The 17,907-nt window shown below is 41.1% G+C and overlaps 1 protein-coding gene across 1 annotated transcript in view; it reads right to left on the bottom strand.

Moving 5' to 3' along the window:
- The window catches only part of FBN1 (fibrillin 1), a 253,200-nt gene that overhangs the window by 110,905 nt on the left and 124,388 nt on the right, over nucleotides 1-17,907 (bottom strand). The window contains exons 9-14 of the mRNA XM_022587160.3: nucleotides 16,310-16,435; nucleotides 10,661-10,819; nucleotides 6,435-6,614; nucleotides 5,660-5,800; nucleotides 3,828-3,947; nucleotides 687-812 (exon numbers count right to left, since the gene is read on the bottom strand). Of these exons, the coding sequence (XP_022442868.1) occupies nucleotides 687-812; nucleotides 3,828-3,947; nucleotides 5,660-5,800; nucleotides 6,435-6,614; nucleotides 10,661-10,819; nucleotides 16,310-16,435 (852 nt within the window). The remainder of the gene's footprint in view (nucleotides 1-686; nucleotides 813-3,827; nucleotides 3,948-5,659; nucleotides 5,801-6,434; nucleotides 6,615-10,660; nucleotides 10,820-16,309; nucleotides 16,436-17,907) is intronic.

The raw sequence follows: 17,907 nt of genomic DNA, 5'->3' as shown, positions 1-17,907 counted from the left end.
AAGAACAATTTTGAAATTCCTTTAATGTATGAATAGATTCTTGGGATCTTTCCCGAAGACTTTGGGAAAGATGATAAGGGGCATTCTTCATTTTTTGCTAAAGGTCTAAGAAGTGGAAACTCATCAATAATTGTCACATTTTCAATTTAGGGGAGAAAAGGCAGGGAAAAAGACAAAATGAAACAGCCCAATTCAAAGTGAGGTGATTAATTCAAGAGGCAATATAAAGGGCTGACTCTCACCAACATTTCTCTCCAATTTTACATTTTCAGATACTCCTTAGTAATATTTCATTACTACATAGACACTTTAAACAAAAGGATTATAAGTGACTGAAGAATATATGAGATTAGGTGTGTCCTATTTTTTTTAATGTACAAATTCTGACTGTATAAAATTTGGAAGTAATGATTTATGCTACAAAAGTTTCGTCACCAGGAATATTTAAATAGCAAGCTCTGCTCCTATATTTACAATGCTATTTGACTCACACAAATGTGAATTAAAGGAACTAATACTGTTGAAAGTTAGGCATCCTCCCAGATAACAATAGGTGAATATACATTTGATACTTTGACCTTTAACTCAATGTTTGACTTGGCCTTGTTAAAGACTTTTGATACTGAAACTGCAATGGAATAGGGGAATGACATGATTATACTGTAATTATTATTACACCATATTACCTTCACAGTTCTTCCCATCACGCGTAACATGAAATCCTGCATTACACACACAATGGAAACTGCCATCTGTGTTGATGCAACGTCCGTTATTGCAGATACGGCCATTCTGTAAACATTCATCAATGTCTAAAATCGAAGTCAAAAAGGAAGAAATAGCTTTATTTAGGGGATTTTAAATTATTTTATTTCTTCCTCTCACCATCTCCAAACTCATGATCTTAGTCTTGGGTTTTGATTACTAAATAATATTCTTCAACATAAACTCAGTATTAAATAATATAAAATTTAGGGTTACTAATAAAAGTTTGAAAGACATATGAAAGAAAAAAATGCCAACATAATAGCATTCAGTTTAACTTTACTTTCTAAGAAGACTCCCTAAATCTCAGTTCTGTAAACAAAATAGGTTCTTTTTCACCATTTTCCTAGGTAATTCAATGAGCCAGTATATATCATTATTTACAATGAACTTTGGCTGGTGTCTTTTAAGACATGTTCAAAAGGCAGATCTGATGTTCGCTGTATCAGAACAGTTAAACAGAAATGCCATTAAAAAAAAAAACAATTTAAAAACCTAATTCCATCTGAAAACCGTCAATCATTTTGACTCTGAAATGTCTACCTTCCTTATGGCAGTTCTGGTCCAAATACAGTTTTATTTGTTTATATATTCTTAGTCTCTTTTATAACTTTGTGAGTATTCTATCCAACAAACAAAATATTGGTACTATGGGGGCATTTCCCCTTTTTTCTTTCATGTTTAATATTATGCCAAAGTAAACAACAGAGCATGATATGGAAGTGTTAAAAATGACAATAACTCAAATAACCCGCATCTGATCTCTCATTTAAAGATTAGTAATTAACCTAAAGTGCACAACGAGTCACCCTGGATTATCTATTCCCCTCAGTTTCTAGGCTACATGCCTGGATGAACATCAAAAAGGATGAACACAAACCACCTTGTCTACAGAGCGTACAACCTTTGCCAGGGCTTATTCCCCAAGAGATAGAGGCCAGGGCACTGAGCAGAGTTGGATGGGAGCAGACCTACCCATGCAGAGTTGAGGCCATGTGCCTGGGTATAAGAGCCCTAAACATCTTTTGGACGACAAGAATGTGCATTCATGGCATACTGGTTATTCTGTCTACCCTGTGTCTGCACGGTGTCTTGTGGTTGACCCTCAGACGCACTTTCTTTCTGGGCAGATCCAGCAGTGGTTTCCACACGAGTCATTGGACTAGCTGAAGCAGTCTGGGCTTTTCTTCTGTCTGATCTTTGTGCCAACAACCTACAATCTTTTTCTCTCTCATTTATTTCTTAATCCTTACTAAAATCTGACCTGCTCCACACTCCAAAAAATAGTAAAAGCCGCATATTCTTCAGCAGACTTTTTTTTTTTAAGATTTTATAATCTACTTTTTTTTTTTTTTAGGATTCTATAATCTATGGAGGCCCAAGGATAAAATCAACAGGATAAAGAGTTCAGCTTTTTCTCTCCTCACTAATTTGAAAATGCCATTCGGGCTCCTGCTGCCTTACAAAAATAAATGAAAAGCTTGCCATTCAACGTCTCTACCGTGTTTCTGTATGTTTCTTCTGTCCCCTCTGTTCAGTTCCTCGTGTCCTTCTCAGCTAAGTATACAGCCTTTCCGACCATTCTGTGGCGACGTTCATCTACCCACAAATGTGATCACGTTATCAACTTCTTGTGCTTGGGCTAAGCTTCGCACTAGCTCTTAAAGAAGACAGTGCTTGAGGCTTTTAGGTAACCTTCAGTCGCTAATAAACTAAGTCTCAGAGTGATGACAATAACATGCACCTACACTGATTGGCCCCTGCCGCAGCTGAGTACTCTCAAGAATGTCTTCTATTTGCTTATTTAGTAGTGCTGTCTTCTGAAACACTGGTTTCGGTTTATCTTCCACGATTGCAAAATGCCTCGTATACTGTTTGTACGTGCTGATTATTTTAAACAATAGTTATAAAGAAGGTTCTAAACTCAGTTAAAAATTCAAACTATATTTGTAATTCAGTAAGTAGGCCATTAATAGAAATATTAACAGATTGAAACGCGGTGCTCCAGGTTTTTCTGCTCAAAATTGCCATTTATAAGCGGTGTACTAAAATACACTGATGGCAAGAAATCCCTAAGTCAGAACCAAATTCAAAGATTTTGAAAACAGTCACTAATAAAAAATAAAAACATCTGTATGCCTTCAACTAATATGAAGAACTTTTGCTAAAAGAGGCAAATAAAATTAACTCATTAATGGCTGACAAATTTTTAAAGTGATACAAACCTCCCTTATCTTCCCTTGTATTTAATTTCAACAGAGTTCTGTTGCTTTTATCTGGCTTTACTGATCAATTATAACAGATCATTCTGTGCCCAACTTACAGAGATATAGATATTTGAGTGCCCTGAGGTGGGGCACATATCTTAATTCTTTCTATCTCAGAAACTCAGTACATCAAAGTCATCCAATAAGAGGTATATTGGGTGGCTTAATAAGTCAATTAATAAACAAATCTGAAGGGAAATTTTTGTGAGGAAACTTTACAGCAGTGCTTCTCAAACTTTAACATGCGTAAGGGTCCCTGGAAGATCTTGTTAAAATGCTGATTTTGATTCAGCAGGTCTCAAGTGGGACCTGAGATGCTGCATTTCCAACTGGCTCCCAGGTGATGCTGCCGCTGACTACACGAAATAAGCAGCAAGAACTTACAGGCACTTCTTATCCTTCAGGCCTTTCCATGAAGCAATTAATTGCGTAAAATTTCACCTGAAACCTTTCTCAGTTTCTGTGTCAACAAAGTTGTCGACAACCCCATTCCCTAGCTCTCAGATTAAAAGTTAAGACGATATCGTGATGAGGCAAAAAAAAAAAAAAAAAAAAAAGGAGGTGAAAAGAAGATATTCCCACAGGCACAGAAACATCTTTTAAAATAACTTGAATGTTTGCCAGATTTTATGATGTTATCCTTCAGAGTAACAATTTCTGGAATTAAGTGCAAAAAAGCAATGGGAGCATATTAGCCTCTCCCGACAAGGGTTATTCAGACTCCACGGAATTCCTTCAGAGCTAACTCCTTACTTAGCATACATGTCCGACGTGCCAAGCTAGGACCACACGTACCTCGGCATTCTGTCCGGGTGAGTGTGCTCTGATAGCCAGGTCGGCACTGACAGGTGTAGGAGCCCTGGGTATTAATACACTCGCCACCAGCGCAAGGGTTTTTCTCACATTCGTCAACATCTGCAAAACACAGTATATTTCAGTAAAGACACTAGACCGCAGTCACTCGTACTCCAAGACCATTTTACTGGTTTCCTTTACTCACTAAAACACTTCCCTTTTAAGAAACAGATAGCGTAATGCAAAGATCTTTTTTCTTTCCGCTACAATAACCGTGTCACCGGCCACTTTAACTCGTTGAGCAGTTAGAATGTATTATTCTCCTGTGTCATTTTTCAGAGAAAAATGCCAAATACGCAGCAACTCAATGCTCCAAGCCAATAAACATTTTCTCTTCCTTGGGTCTGACGTAAGGGAATCAAACAGACTAATATTTCAGAAGCGGCTTCTGGACAGAATTCTGAGTGTCTCTTGAAGCTCAATTTTTCAATGAAAAGAAGACCTAACCATATCTAAGCATTCCTTTCTCAGTTCCGCTATGAATATTACAACAAACCATGAAGCTGTTGTTGTTTAAAGGGCAATTCTCACCCACCATCAAGGCTGCTACCACCTCCACCCCGCCCCTAGACAGGCTCCCACTAGTTTTACACTCATTTAGAGCTATCAGTTTACTTACAGGTAAACTGGTTTTTATTCCTCTGTTTGTGAAGATGAAGAGGCTAAAGCTTATGGAAGATAACCCACTTGTCCGAAGTCACATGCTTCTTGTGGCAGATGCAAGTCTGATCTCACAACCCTGAGCTAGACGTTCCCTTTGCCTTTCCTACCCAGCTCTGGATGACTTCTCAGGATTGAAGGACTCTCTCTTAACAAGCTACTTGAAGGGGCTTTCATATCACCAGGAAACTATATAGCATGAGAAACCAAGAACTACTTATTTCTGCCTGATTCATAACTGGAATTGGGATTTATAATAGACCTAAGAGAGCAGTTTATTTTTAAAAAATTAGATGGCAACTGGGTGTTCTTATCCAATCCAACAAATTATCCTCGTGTTACATTTCCTTCCTTCACTAGCTTAGCTGCCTTATCAACAACTTAAAGTTCCTTGCTTTAGTTCCTTGCTAACTAGAGATTGTTGGTAAGTTATCCACTCAAATTAGTAAACCATGCAAAGTTTCATAAGTTGGGGATATTTCTAATGCTTTATTTTAATGGTCAGGCTTCGATAGGATGGCTTAAGTTAGAGTTACCAGCAATGCCTTGAATGTGTTTTACAATGAAAGTTAAAAGTCACTACAGTAGGCATAATAATGCCCCTCCCCCAATATGTTCATGTCCTAACCACCAGAACCTGTGAACATGCTACATGGCAAGGGCAATTAAGTTGCTAATCAGTGGAATCCATCCCTCCTGGATTATATACAGATGGGCCCAATGTAATCACAAAGATCCTTAAATGTGTTAGAAGGAATGCAAAGAGAGAACCAGAGAGTTAGAGATTTGAAGATGCTACACTGCTGGCTTTGAAGATGAAGAAACAGGCCCTCAGCCAAGGAATACACACGGCTTCTAGATGCCGGAAAAGGCAAAGAAATGGATTCTCTCCAAGAGCCTCGGAGAGGAACGCAGCCCTGCCGACACCTTGATTTTAGCCCAGAAAGACCTGTGTCGGACTTTTAACCTATAGAAATATAAGATAATAAATCTGTGTTGTTTTAAGCCACTAAGTTTGAGACAATTTGTTATAGCAGCCATAGAAAACCTATACAGTCATGAAACAGCACTGCAGTAGCCTCTTGGTGCCAAGCTAGTGGTCTATCACGTACCAATGCACTCCCCACGGAGGTCCAGCTGGAATCCTTTGTTGCACTCACACCGGTAGCTCCCAGGAGTTGGGATGCAGCGTCCATTTTGACAGAGATAGCGAAACAGCTGGCAGTAATCAGTGACGTTGACTGGCAACACCCCTGAAGGAATAACACGAAACCCCATTAAAATTATGTCTAACTAGGGCATCTTCCACCAGCACTGAATCCAGTAATAATGGGCAAGATGCTGAATCATAAAGGAAGGAGGACACTCTGGGCAAAGGTCGCCTGGCGTCAACAGAGCATGTTTCCATTCTCGCCTACAGAGAGCACCTGTGCACCGTGGCGCACGCTGCCAGGTACCGCGGCCTCGCTGTAGCCTGCTCCTCTGCCTGCTTCTCTCCACCGCTCCCTCCGCCTCACTCTCAGGCCTCGAGCGCAGGGAAGCAACAAAGGCAGTGAGTTACTGGCATTTAACTATTTGCAAAACTGCTTTGCATGATATATAACCCAAAGAGTAATCTAATGCCTCCTCTATGAATTCATCCTGTGAATCAGATTTAAATTTCTCCCACAACATCAATAGCAAAAGGACATTAATCTCTGGAGAATATGAAACTGCCCGTTTTCCTTTATGCAATAGGCCAGTTGAGAAAGTTATATACTACACTCTGTAAATGAAATCTTTAAGGATTGGTTAAACTTACTTAATGACTTAAACAGCATAAACAACAACAAAAAAGTTAACCTGATTAATGCAAGAAACGTAATTAGATGACTTTTGAGCTCTTACTTGGTGGTTCCCGAGATGGATATGGATATTCCACTGGTGGTCGAGGGACTGTAATTTGAGGTCCAGGAGGAAAGCCAGGAGGAACAGGGTGAATTGGAGGAATGGGGCCAAGGGGTGGGGAAGGATATCCTGGCCTCTCGGGAATTACGATAGGGACAGAGCACAGCTTGTTGAAATCCTCTGGAAAAAAAAAAAAAAACACAACACAACAGCTGAGGGGTAGCATATGCCATAGGCCCATGGAAGTCATCCTTACTTTGTAAAGAAATTTTGAATACAACTGATCATCAAACCACGTAGGTCAATTGGAGAAAAGGAAAAAAGCCAACTGACTTGGCTTTTTTTCCTCAGTCAGCATTCCTAAAACCTACAGCAGCAACCAGACTGGAACAATAATTCAAAACTGGAAACAAACTCCCCAGAGTGTGTACCACATGTCCCTCCTAAAACCTAGGAAGTCTTTACCTATGTCAAAATTCACCTCAAGGAAGAATAGAATAAAATGCCATGATCTCCACCCAGTCTTCCCACCTGTGGATCCCACAGGACACTAAAGAGCACACTTTTTAGTGCTTGGATTTTATTTTATATGCCTTGGGAAGTCACTGGTAGTCTTCTGCAGGGGTGGGACATGATCAGATGAACATTTTCAGAAGATCATTCTCACTGGCATTTGGAGACTGTACTGGAGGGAGGTAAGACTGCTGCAGAAGACCAAGGGCAAGACAAAGATGGCTGGACAAGGGAGCCAGTGATGGAACTGGACAGAAGTAAACACATTTGAAGATTATTTTAGAGATGAATGGGCTGTGTTTGGGGAAGGAGTAAATGTCAGAGCTGAGGGAATAGGAAATCAAGAATGACTTCTGGTTTTCCAGTTGAGCAACAGGGTAGACATTGGTGCCGTTTGCTGAGATGGGAAAAACTGTGATGTGAGCAGGTTTGGTGGGTAAAAGCTATACGTTGAGCATATGAATTTTGAGATATCAGACATCCACATGGAGATGTCACAAAGCAGTTTTAAAAGAGAGTTTGAAGCCTAGAGAAGAAGTCAGGGCTGTTGCTAAGTTTTGGAGTTATCAGTAGATAGGCATCATTTAAAGCCACTCATTTTCATGTTTCCTACAAATAGCCATATTTTGTCACAGTTCCCTTCTATAAGTAAACTATATAATTTTAAAAATTTCTTTTTTCCCTCTTTCCAGAATGTTGATTATTTTATTACCTCTGTCACACAGGGATTCTCCCATAGGTACTTTCTATACTAGCTTCATCCATTAATAGAAATTAGGCTAGTATTTTATTTTCCTTGTGGACTAGAATCTGACTTATTCTATGACACAGTGATATGTCGTACTGAAATGTATTCATATTTCAACCTCATGGGACCTTCTGTCCATTTACATTTGGCTAAACATACCTAGCTACCACGTACCTTGTTGTTTTTTTCTGGTCCATTACTAAAACTTTTTCAATCATACTTGACATTTCCAACTCAGGTTAAGTTTATGTTTTCAGAGAATTCTACTACTGCATTGTTTATCTGGAATTTCAACCCACAAAGGTTCTGTAGTACTTGACTGTATTTGGAAAGGATTTATATATTGTTTCTGCTTCCCTGAATCAGGATGCTACAATCCCTGTTGTCAAACCACAGTGATCTTCCTTATAGAATTATCACCTGGACGTGCCATACCCAACATTTCCTGGCTACCTGCTTTCTACCAACTCTCTACCACTAAGACTGTGCAGTCTCTGAAGTCAAGGATCGTGTCTAACCCATGACGAAATCCCACTCTCAGCCTCACCCGGAAAACTGCACAGAAGAGGAATTTATTAACTATGTTGGATTTAATTGAATGGCAATTGTACTTATTAGCTTCCAAGCACCAATCAACCTTTTTTTTTTTTAGTCTTTTAGGATTTCTATAAAAGAAGTTGGATAGCTTATCAGCATTTCTGCTAACTAGGTGGGTATTTTAAGCATGCCATTAAATTCATCTCAACCTCTCCATGAAAGTGTATCAGGCTGGGTTCTGTGCTTTTTCCTACTTTCTTCGGCTTAATAACTTTCCGTTGAGCCCCTTTACATTCAGAATCAGCAACCTGGGGCTGACTTTGTTCAACTGATGTCCAACTTTCCTATCTCCATTTAACCCAGAGATGACACTGATTTTTTTTTAAAGTGAAAAGCTGACCAATCTGAAATAATTCTTCCTACGTCATCACTCTCCATAAGTTAAGAACCCAGAGCTCTGTAGTACTGGTACTGGAACATTTGAACAAACAAACACACCTACCTGCAAATTAGTTTGCTCTATCCATCTGCTCTGCTCTGGGCCTGTCTCAGGGTTGTGCATCTTTCAGTGGTACCCTTTGGGAGAGCAGCTCCCTGCAAAGTTACATAGGGGGACCGGGCCTTCTGCTCCATGAGCCCCAAAGTAGGTCTTCAGCAACTAAGCCTACTCTAGTCCTCCCTCTTCTATTCAAGGTCTCAACATAGGAAAGAATCCACATCAATGCTGCTGATTCCTAAGTTAACATATACATTTAAAAAGTGATTCTTCTGGTATCCAAGCAGTAGGTCTTAGCAGAAAGTCATGTGCTTCTAAACAGTGACCTACTAAATGGTCCCCCTAGTGAACTAAGAAGGGTGCCTTATATTTTTAGGCCAGAGACAGTCAAAATATATGGCAAAATATATGACCTGTTATATGTTAAAATTTATTGAACGATTTTCTTGCTTCTTTAGTCCACACACGTAATTCTCAGTAATAAATAGAAATTTAAAAATAACATCTGTGAGCAGGTCTATAACCCATGATAATGGGGCATTCATATTCTGTGAGTAGCACACTCTGAAGTATTTCATTAGCTCTACATTCATCCATCCGCATCCTGATTTTCTCCCCTAAAATTTCCTGATTTAAACATACTTTTCAGGAACCAGATTGAGAAGAAGTTATTACCCCAATTTTTACTTAGAACTGGTGGGAAAGACGTCACCTAGCAAGTTGTACACTCTACGTGAATGCCTCCCATCAGCAAGTTCTCGCCAAGTACCAGAGAAGCGTTAAAAAATTAGAAGGACTAAGGCATTATAACGATGACTGAAACCCCCTAATGAGATTTATTAACTAGTAAAAAAGCTATATATGAACACACACAGGCACAGACCTGAGCAGATGGGATCTGTATCACAGCAACAGTACAAACCTAGAGCACTGAGCATTTTCAGCAGTGGTGGTCTTGGGATGTGCAGGGATTAGGTCATATCTGAGAGGAATCTCAACCAACAAGAGGGTGTATAACAGGCAGAGGTAGCAGGGGTGGGGAGTAGGGAGTAAGGGCCTGAACTGGGGAGAAGTTTGGAGAAAAAAGAATATTTGAGTTTAGAAGTGCTCAGACTGGGTTCAAGGAAAGCTGGATTGCATCATTTAATTAGAAAATAAAGCTACTATAAAGAATAAGAATTAAAAGATGAACGGGAATCAGATTTGGGGACTCTAAATGCCCTGCTAAGTAGTAAAATTTTATTTTCAAGAAATGGAGTGACTTGGACCACTGGATATTGCCTGAGTTCATCCTGCGAAAAAATTTCTGGACACCTTTCTCTACTTTTTCCCCAGACACAATTTTTTAAAACTGAATTTCAGATGAGTTAGGCTTTGGGAAATGTTACATGGCAGCTGTGGATTTCACAAAGACCAGTTAGGAGGCTACTGCAATAGTGCAGATGAGAGAAAATGAGCTTTATGTGGAAATGAATATGACAGAAAAGAGAAATTGAAAAGAAAAAAACATCAACAGGACTTGGCAGCCAAGAAGAGGAGAGTGTCAAACGTTAGGGAAGGAGGAAATGTGTATCCCGAATAACTCACCTGAAAGGCTCTGAGGGAGTTGAGTTTTATTCTGCTGAGCTTTTGAGGATACAAAAGAAATACAGGAGACTGGGAAGGAACCAGCTCTTCTGACTGGTCAGGTTGCTACCCAGTGTTAATACGCAAGCTAAGTAAGATACAGTACCTGCGAACAGTGTCATTTGTATGGACCTCTGTATTTCCCCTGTTCATTACCTGGGGAAATTTCCCTGAAGGCCATCTCTTTTGTTTTCTGGAATGTTATTCACTTACCCCGGTTTCCACTAAATCTGCAGCACGTACATTGCCCCTGGGCTCGCAGGGGTTGAGCAGAGATACTCTGTGGATAAATGGAAGGGCTCTTACCCGTTGCTCTGATGGGACACATTTCGGGGGCGACAGTGACCCCCGGAGACCAGCACCGGCCGACGTCACAGCAGCACTGCATCTTGGTGATAGACTGCGGCAGCTGGTTAGAACAGCGCCCGTTTGCCAGAGCCGTGTAACAGTATCCTGGGCGAACATCTGAGAGGACAAAGAAACCCCCATACACATCACTGAGATCAAACGTAAAACGACTCTCTTTTGCCCCAGCACCTCCACATTTCCCAGTGGGGCTCGGGCAGGATGAGCTGACACTCAGCCCTAGAAGGTAAACTGTGAGTGCCACTTGGGAACAGCCCTCAGTCAGAGATCCCTCCATCTCACACCTTTTGCCCCTGTGAGCTGGTACACTTGGCCCAAGTCCCACATTCCATCCGCAAGGTGGGAACAAATGATTACAACCATATGGGTCATAGGAAAAGAGAGAAGAAGAAAATCACTGGCAGTGACGGTTAATTAGGTATAGAGACATGTCTCTATACTGAAGGGAGACTGTGTTGTCCTTGGTTTCAAACGACTTAATTTGAGCCACTTTAGGCAAATACTGATATAAATCTATTTTAAAACAACATGAAGTCTGCACCGCAGGTTACATCTCTAAAAGACCTTTCTTATTTTTCAGTCTGAAACCGTGAGTCAGACGTGTGAGATTTTTTTTTTTTTTTAAAGGAACGAGCCATTTTGCAGTCAGATCCACTGCTCGTTAATCGAGGTTTCCTTTTGTCCTGGGGCCCCAACAGATTTGATAAGGCACTAATTATTTACAAGTTCAAAATGTACATGATTGCAAGTTCTTAGTGCTATAGGATACAATACTTCTTGAAGGAACTTTGTTTTCGTGGCAGAACGGTATCTTCTCAAAGCAACAGGGGAAGACATTTCTATATATCACTTTTATTGGGTTACATCATGTCTGACTGACGTGACAACATTGACACACTGAAGTACACCTCTGGGTTACCAGAAAAGAGCCCATGACAAAGGAGAAAGCTAACTGTTTCATGAGCCTTTGAGGTCATGCGGTGGAATAGAGGAGGTAGGTAGCCAAGTGCAGAACCCCTTGATCTAACTATCATATGTTACGGGTGTATCTCTCTTTAAGTAAAATGTATTTCTGTACAGTTCCTATAAAATAAGTTTTGAAACTAGTATTTTGAATATGCTTGTCATTTGAAGGAATATAACTGGGATACCCTTTTGTAAGGTGAAGAATTTGTTTGTAGTCAAAAATCTGTCCTCATGTTTCCTGTAAGTCTGCATATTAACCAACATTTGATCAGAGAGGGTCATCCCTATCATTGTTTTCATCTACATCATTCTCAAAAACACAAAGCCTTAAAATCTTGAAGGTTGCAATAAATTAATAAAATGAAAAAACCAAGGCTGACTGAGAAACATTTAAATTGTTAATGTCGAGTGAAGATGGCTACATCAAACCTAGACAAACCATAAAAGAAAATTATGGGTCAGCTTTAAAGGATACGAGATTATTTCTAAAAAGTACTTTAAACCACTAGCAAGTGTAAGTGTGCTTTCCAGAAATTTTCTGTGGTCCCAGTTCCTGCACCTCTGGTCAGACTAATAGCCTCAGCAAAGAGGCAGAACAAGTTTTACTCCAGCCTGGTCCAGGGTAAATGGCTGGAGAGGGGAGTGCAGACAAAGAATGCTCTGTGGAGACATGGGTGGCACCTCCCCTGTGCACAAGGGGGAGAAACAGAACTTCCTGCTTCCTAATTTGCTTTGCCTTAAAGACACTAATACTTCATATACCCCAAGATTAATATTGGGGCATGGAAACCAAAGGCCGTTAAGAATGGGAAGAGGGGGCTTCCCTGGTGGCGCAGTGGTTGAGAGTCCGCCTGCCGATGCAGGGGACACGGGTTCGTGCCCCGGTCCGGGAGGATCCCACATGCCGCGGAGCGGCTGGGCCCGTGAGCCATGGCTGCTGGGCCTGCGCGTCCGGAGCCTGTGCTCTGCAGCGGGAGAGGCCACATCAGTGAGAGGCCCACGTACCACAAAAAAAAAAAAAACAGAATGGGAAGAGATGTTCAAAACTGGCTTATATCCCAGCTTCAAATGAATTTGGTGGTCAAAACCCAGTATAAACACTTGACCAAAATTTGTATGTACAATTTTCAGTGTGGGCCATCTTTCAGAGCAAAACTGGGACCCACAGCTGCCAACAGCAAGCTCCTAATGGGCTTATATCTATTATTTTGCAAATTATCGATGATATTATTTTACTGCCCAGCTGGCTGACTTATATGATAAATCAATGGGTCGGAGACGCTGGAACAAAATGGTGAGTGGTGGGACTGGAAGAATCACCAGCCACATCTGGGCTGCTGGCAGTTCCTGATTTATAAATGGCACCTGCATATACAATAATCATTTTACAATTTTTTTTTTTTTTTGCAGGAGAGCTTTTGTTAAGAATACACACATTTACACAACTTATAATTGTAAAGAAAACCAGTGGGAAGAGTTGTGAAAAGCAGGAACCATTCAGGGGAATTGACCCTTGGTCATGCCAGCCTGAAGTCTTCCATGTCATCAGACGGTAGTGCCAAAGGGAGTGGAAAGGAAATCATCTGGTGCTGGATCGCTTTGCATAGAGGGTAAGGGGTGGCTTTAAAGTAATCTGAAGATCTATGGGAGCTGAGGGAGAAGCATGGTAAGACTTAGAGGAGGTAAATGAAGGTTGGAGAAACCTTAGACACCTTCATCTATTTTAAATCTGCCCTGACCAAGACATCTGGCAGAAAAGGAGTAAGAAACTTTCTTCCTTTCTCCACTTCTGAATCACTTGGCCTTACTCTCAGGACCCAGAAATCACATCACATCAAAACAAATATATGATGGATTAAATATCAATAGGTGTTTGCAGGTCATCCTAGCCTGTCAGCAGGTCTCCCCTAACCAATCACTAACATTGTTGGGGCCAACCAGCAGCTAGGAGCTGTGAGGCCCAATCTAGGTACCAGACATCTCTAAGAGTCCTGGGAATTGATGAGACAGAACACACTAATATGAAAAGACAGCCTTACACAAAGTATTATAAAGTGCCAAACGAAGATCACAAAACCAAAAATAAAGTGCATAATTCTACCAGCGCTTACACGACAAAGGCAGTGTTAGAACTGGTGAGATCTGAGAGTCGCAGAATGCGGTAACAGAAGGTAACAGTTTGAATATCATGGTTAAAAGAGATGTATAAGGAAGATACCACATACCACTATCTACACGCGGGGTTTCCCATTGGTTAGATTCACTAATTCCAAATAACCAACTTGCCAACAAACCTTGGATTTGTTTAAAAGTTGGAGACTATACATATTTTCTTGCCACTGGGGATAATTTTGGGGGTCTCTGTGGTTTACCATGGCAGGCAGTAGGGAAGGCAGAAATGTCATTGGGATCACTTTATGTAAGTTGCTAATTATGGGTCTCATAAAGTTCCAAGGAAGGAGGAACAGTGCTTGCCTAGGGGTATGGCAAGCAAACGTTTACTGCATCCGACGGTCACTGGGAGGAAGCAATGGGCAGAGTCCGGACTGTAGACTCAGCCCAAGTTGGAATCCCAGCTCCCTCACTTATTAACTGCTTAAACAGCTGGAGCAAATTATTTATCTAAACTTCCCAAACCTCAGCTTCTTCCCATCTACAGTACTGTTTTGAACCTTAAGTCAGATAATTTCCATAAACTACCTCACACCGAGGAGGTGACCCAGGAATCTTAGTTCCCTTCTTTTGTAAAAAGTTAGCGTGGGTATATTAGGTAAAAAGGAAAGAACTTTAAAAATGTCAACTTTCTGATATGTAAATGTGTTAAAAGGATTAATCATTTTGATGCTGTTTGGGGCTCTCTTTGAAGGTTAAAAAAAAATCTACCTATTATCTGGCCAGGAAAGGACTTCTGCTAGGCGTATCCACTGGAGGTCATGTGTTAATTGGGACAGTTTGGGGAGAAAAAGGAGCTACATGAACTGCACTTGCCATCCTTTCACTGCAGTTCCAAGATCTATGGATAGATTCTGGAAAATCAGGCAATCCGGGCGCCACCGACCATTGCTTCTAAGGAAAAGTCCAGATACGTTTCCCTCATGAGTTGTACTTATTCAAATGTCAACGGAGAGACTGCCCTCAGCTTTTATTACGTGTGACTAACTAAAAAGGAATTCAGAATTTCAAGTGCAATTCTGTTTTGGTCTGAAATTCATGGCCTGTGGTGAGGATGTGAAGCTGGCATGTCTTTGAAACTATGGGCCAGAAACAAACATCAAAAGATAGCCTTCACTTTCCTCTGAGGCCTTCTGCCATAGGCTCCTCAGCTTGGCCCTATTAATAAGGGATTAGTTATTTTGATAGTCAACACATGCTTACTGAGTGCCTACTACATGCAAGGAATTGTGCTGAGAACCACCAGGAATATAAGGCTAGCAGTTATTGTTCTCTAAGGAGAATTACAACTTAATTAGGGAGATAAAAACATACAGAAACACAGAATTTCCCTACAAAACCATTTCTAATAAGATATCCTTAGGTTCGGGGGGGAAACTGCTTTCAGGTAAGCTGATCTGGGACACCTTCAAAGATAGAGAACCTGAGTAAGAGTGTGAAAGGAGGCTTGCACTGGGGAACGTGTTCTGAGTGGTGCAACGTGAATGAAGCAATTGCTGTGAATGGCCTGTTCGGGGGTGAGAAGCAGTGACTGTGCTAAGTCAGCAAGGTTGGGAGGGGTCACAGAGTGAAGCTCCTTCTCTATCGGGCTGTCCATTTTTGAACTTGAACTTTATTCTAGAACACTGGACTTTGAAGGAACTCTTAGCAACCATTAAATCCAGCTATTGTCAGATCTATATCTTTGAACAACAGAACCATTTATTTAATTGATATTTTGTAATAGCAAAATATGGATAGCCTAACACCCACCCAGATGCAAGCCTAACACCCACCCAGATAAAAGCAAAATTGCCTGGCATGTGTGTATGAAGTGGGAGGGGAAGGCAGGAACCCTTTCCACTCAGCCTCCCCGTTTGCCCTGTCCCCCTCTCCAACCCTAGCATCCCTAGAGGGCTTTGCAGCACCTGAAGATTCCATGGGATATAGACTGAAAACCACTAATTTCCAAATCCTAATGGAAAACTACCAGAGGTTTTTGAGCAAGAGAGTTATTTAATCAAAGCACCATTTTAGGAAGATAAATCTGACAAGACGGAATGTAGGGAAGCCAGGAAGCAGGGAGAGCAATTAAAAGATTATTGCAAAATTTCAGATCTAAATTAACATAGGTCCTGGGAAATGACTGAAGGTGGGGGTAAAGAGAGAGAAGAGTCAAAGATGGCTTCAAGGTCTGACGGTCACATAACTGCAAAGTTAATTTTAGACTGAGTTTATCTGTAGGGTCTCCTGGATCATCTCTTTATGGGAGGCAAAAATCCCAAAACAAGACCACAGTTACCTCTGTTCTTCAAGAGGGTGGTCAACTATTTAACAGACTTCCATAAAAGCACATTTTACCTCAAGTGAGAAATTATATGTCTCCCTTAACAAATTTTGTCTCCCTTAGAATGATGTCTATTATGGAACTGATTTACATAAACTGTGCATGATGTTTATAATTACACCTACCTATGCATCTGGTACCATCGGGAGAGGTGTAAAAACCGGGGGGACATTTGCAAAAGTAACTGCTGACTGTGTTTGTACATTCGCCCCCGTCACAGATTCCAGGAATAGTGCTGCATTCATCAATATCTGGAATGAAAAGAATAGTTTCAGTATTTGTAGAACACAGTATAAAACCGTTCATCATTACAAGAATTCAGAGGTAACACTCATCAAATCATGTTCCCAGAAACAGCAATCTTTAGAGAATAAAAGCTGCCTATAAAATAGTTAATTCAAAGAATGGGTGTTTCTTCTCTCAAGACAGGTTTACCCAAGGAATTTACCAAATTTGAAAGATTAGAGCAAAATGAAAGAAATTCTGCCTTTAAAATCTAAAACTGTACTGTTGTTTCAAGTCCCTACAGCATGCTAATATTCCAAATATTTTGTTTAAAATTTTGTTTTCCCTTTTCTCTTCGTGTTCTGCACATTCAGTTAAGCTCCCTTTCTATCCACTGTATATTCTGCATCACCTCCTGCATTTGTTTTTGATCTGATTTTCCACAGATACTGAAATCCTACAGAGGAGACCATGTGGTCTGACTGCTGACCAAGACGTGGCTAACTTGGTATTCTCAGGGGCTCCCAAACTGCCACTACAATGGTTTTCTCTGGGTTCAGAGAGTGAATTGTGGTGGACGCTGAGATGCTTCATCCGAATCCTCTGTCAGGAAATGACTTGCTGTCCCAGATCTGGGAGTGCTGTCAGGAGATGGCCTCCAGCTCTCAGCTCCTTCAGGGACCCCTTGAGCAGCCTGAGCAACCTCACCCGGGGTTACAACCTTCCCAGGCGCCCACATCCACCGACGGTTTGTGGAGGAAGGACAATGGTCTGGTCATCTCGCCCCAAAGGGTACAACTCTGAAAACCACTCCAATTCCCCAATTCCCTGTGGGGTCGGCTGAGGTCAGAGTTGTGGTTAGCCCTCAGGGTCTGAGGCCACTGGGTCTCCTTAAGGAAGAAGTCAAAGTCACTTAGACAACTCAGACCATTTCCTTCAAGGAGAGCTTTTCAAGAGCCACAATCAGACACTGGCAGTTGTCGACAGATGTGGCACCAGTGTGGGGAGAGAAGAAACTGAGAATGTCCTGCTTAGGTTAAAAGTGAACTCAGGGCCCAAGGTATCTACGTGGCCTCTTCCCTAAGACAAGTGGGGCTTTCTGCACTGACCTAGGGAGAGGGACAGTCTGACCCAAGCCTCCTGGAACCATTGCAATGGCCAGACTGCCAGTGTGGGTAGTTTAAAAATAAGAACTTTTCTTCTCTAGTTAAAGTACTGCTCTTCACTGGTAAAACAAAATAGAGTTCTAAGTGGACCAAAATAGAGTTCAAGTGTCTTCTGACTCAAGTTCACCCTGTTAGTCAAAAAGGCAGCAGTGACACTGTTTCTATGCAGTTTAACCTTTTTAAAAGCAAAACCCCCATTCTTCTAGGCTAGGCTAGAGGCTAAACCAAGCAATATGTCACAGCTTATGTTAGGGTCAGTGCTAACCCAGACAGATCGTCCTTGTGAATTTGTATAAGGGAAAGGTGCATATTCTACTCCGACAGATATAAAC

Source organism: Delphinapterus leucas, chromosome 2 (genome assembly GCF_059928025.1).
Source record: "Delphinapterus leucas isolate spDelLeu-1000000601 "Yukka" chromosome 2, BTC_Dleu_Yukka2, whole genome shotgun sequence".
NCBI classification, from domain to species: Eukaryota; Metazoa; Chordata; class Mammalia; order Artiodactyla; family Monodontidae; genus Delphinapterus; species Delphinapterus leucas.
This window is presented reverse-complemented; position numbering and strand designations above follow the sequence as displayed.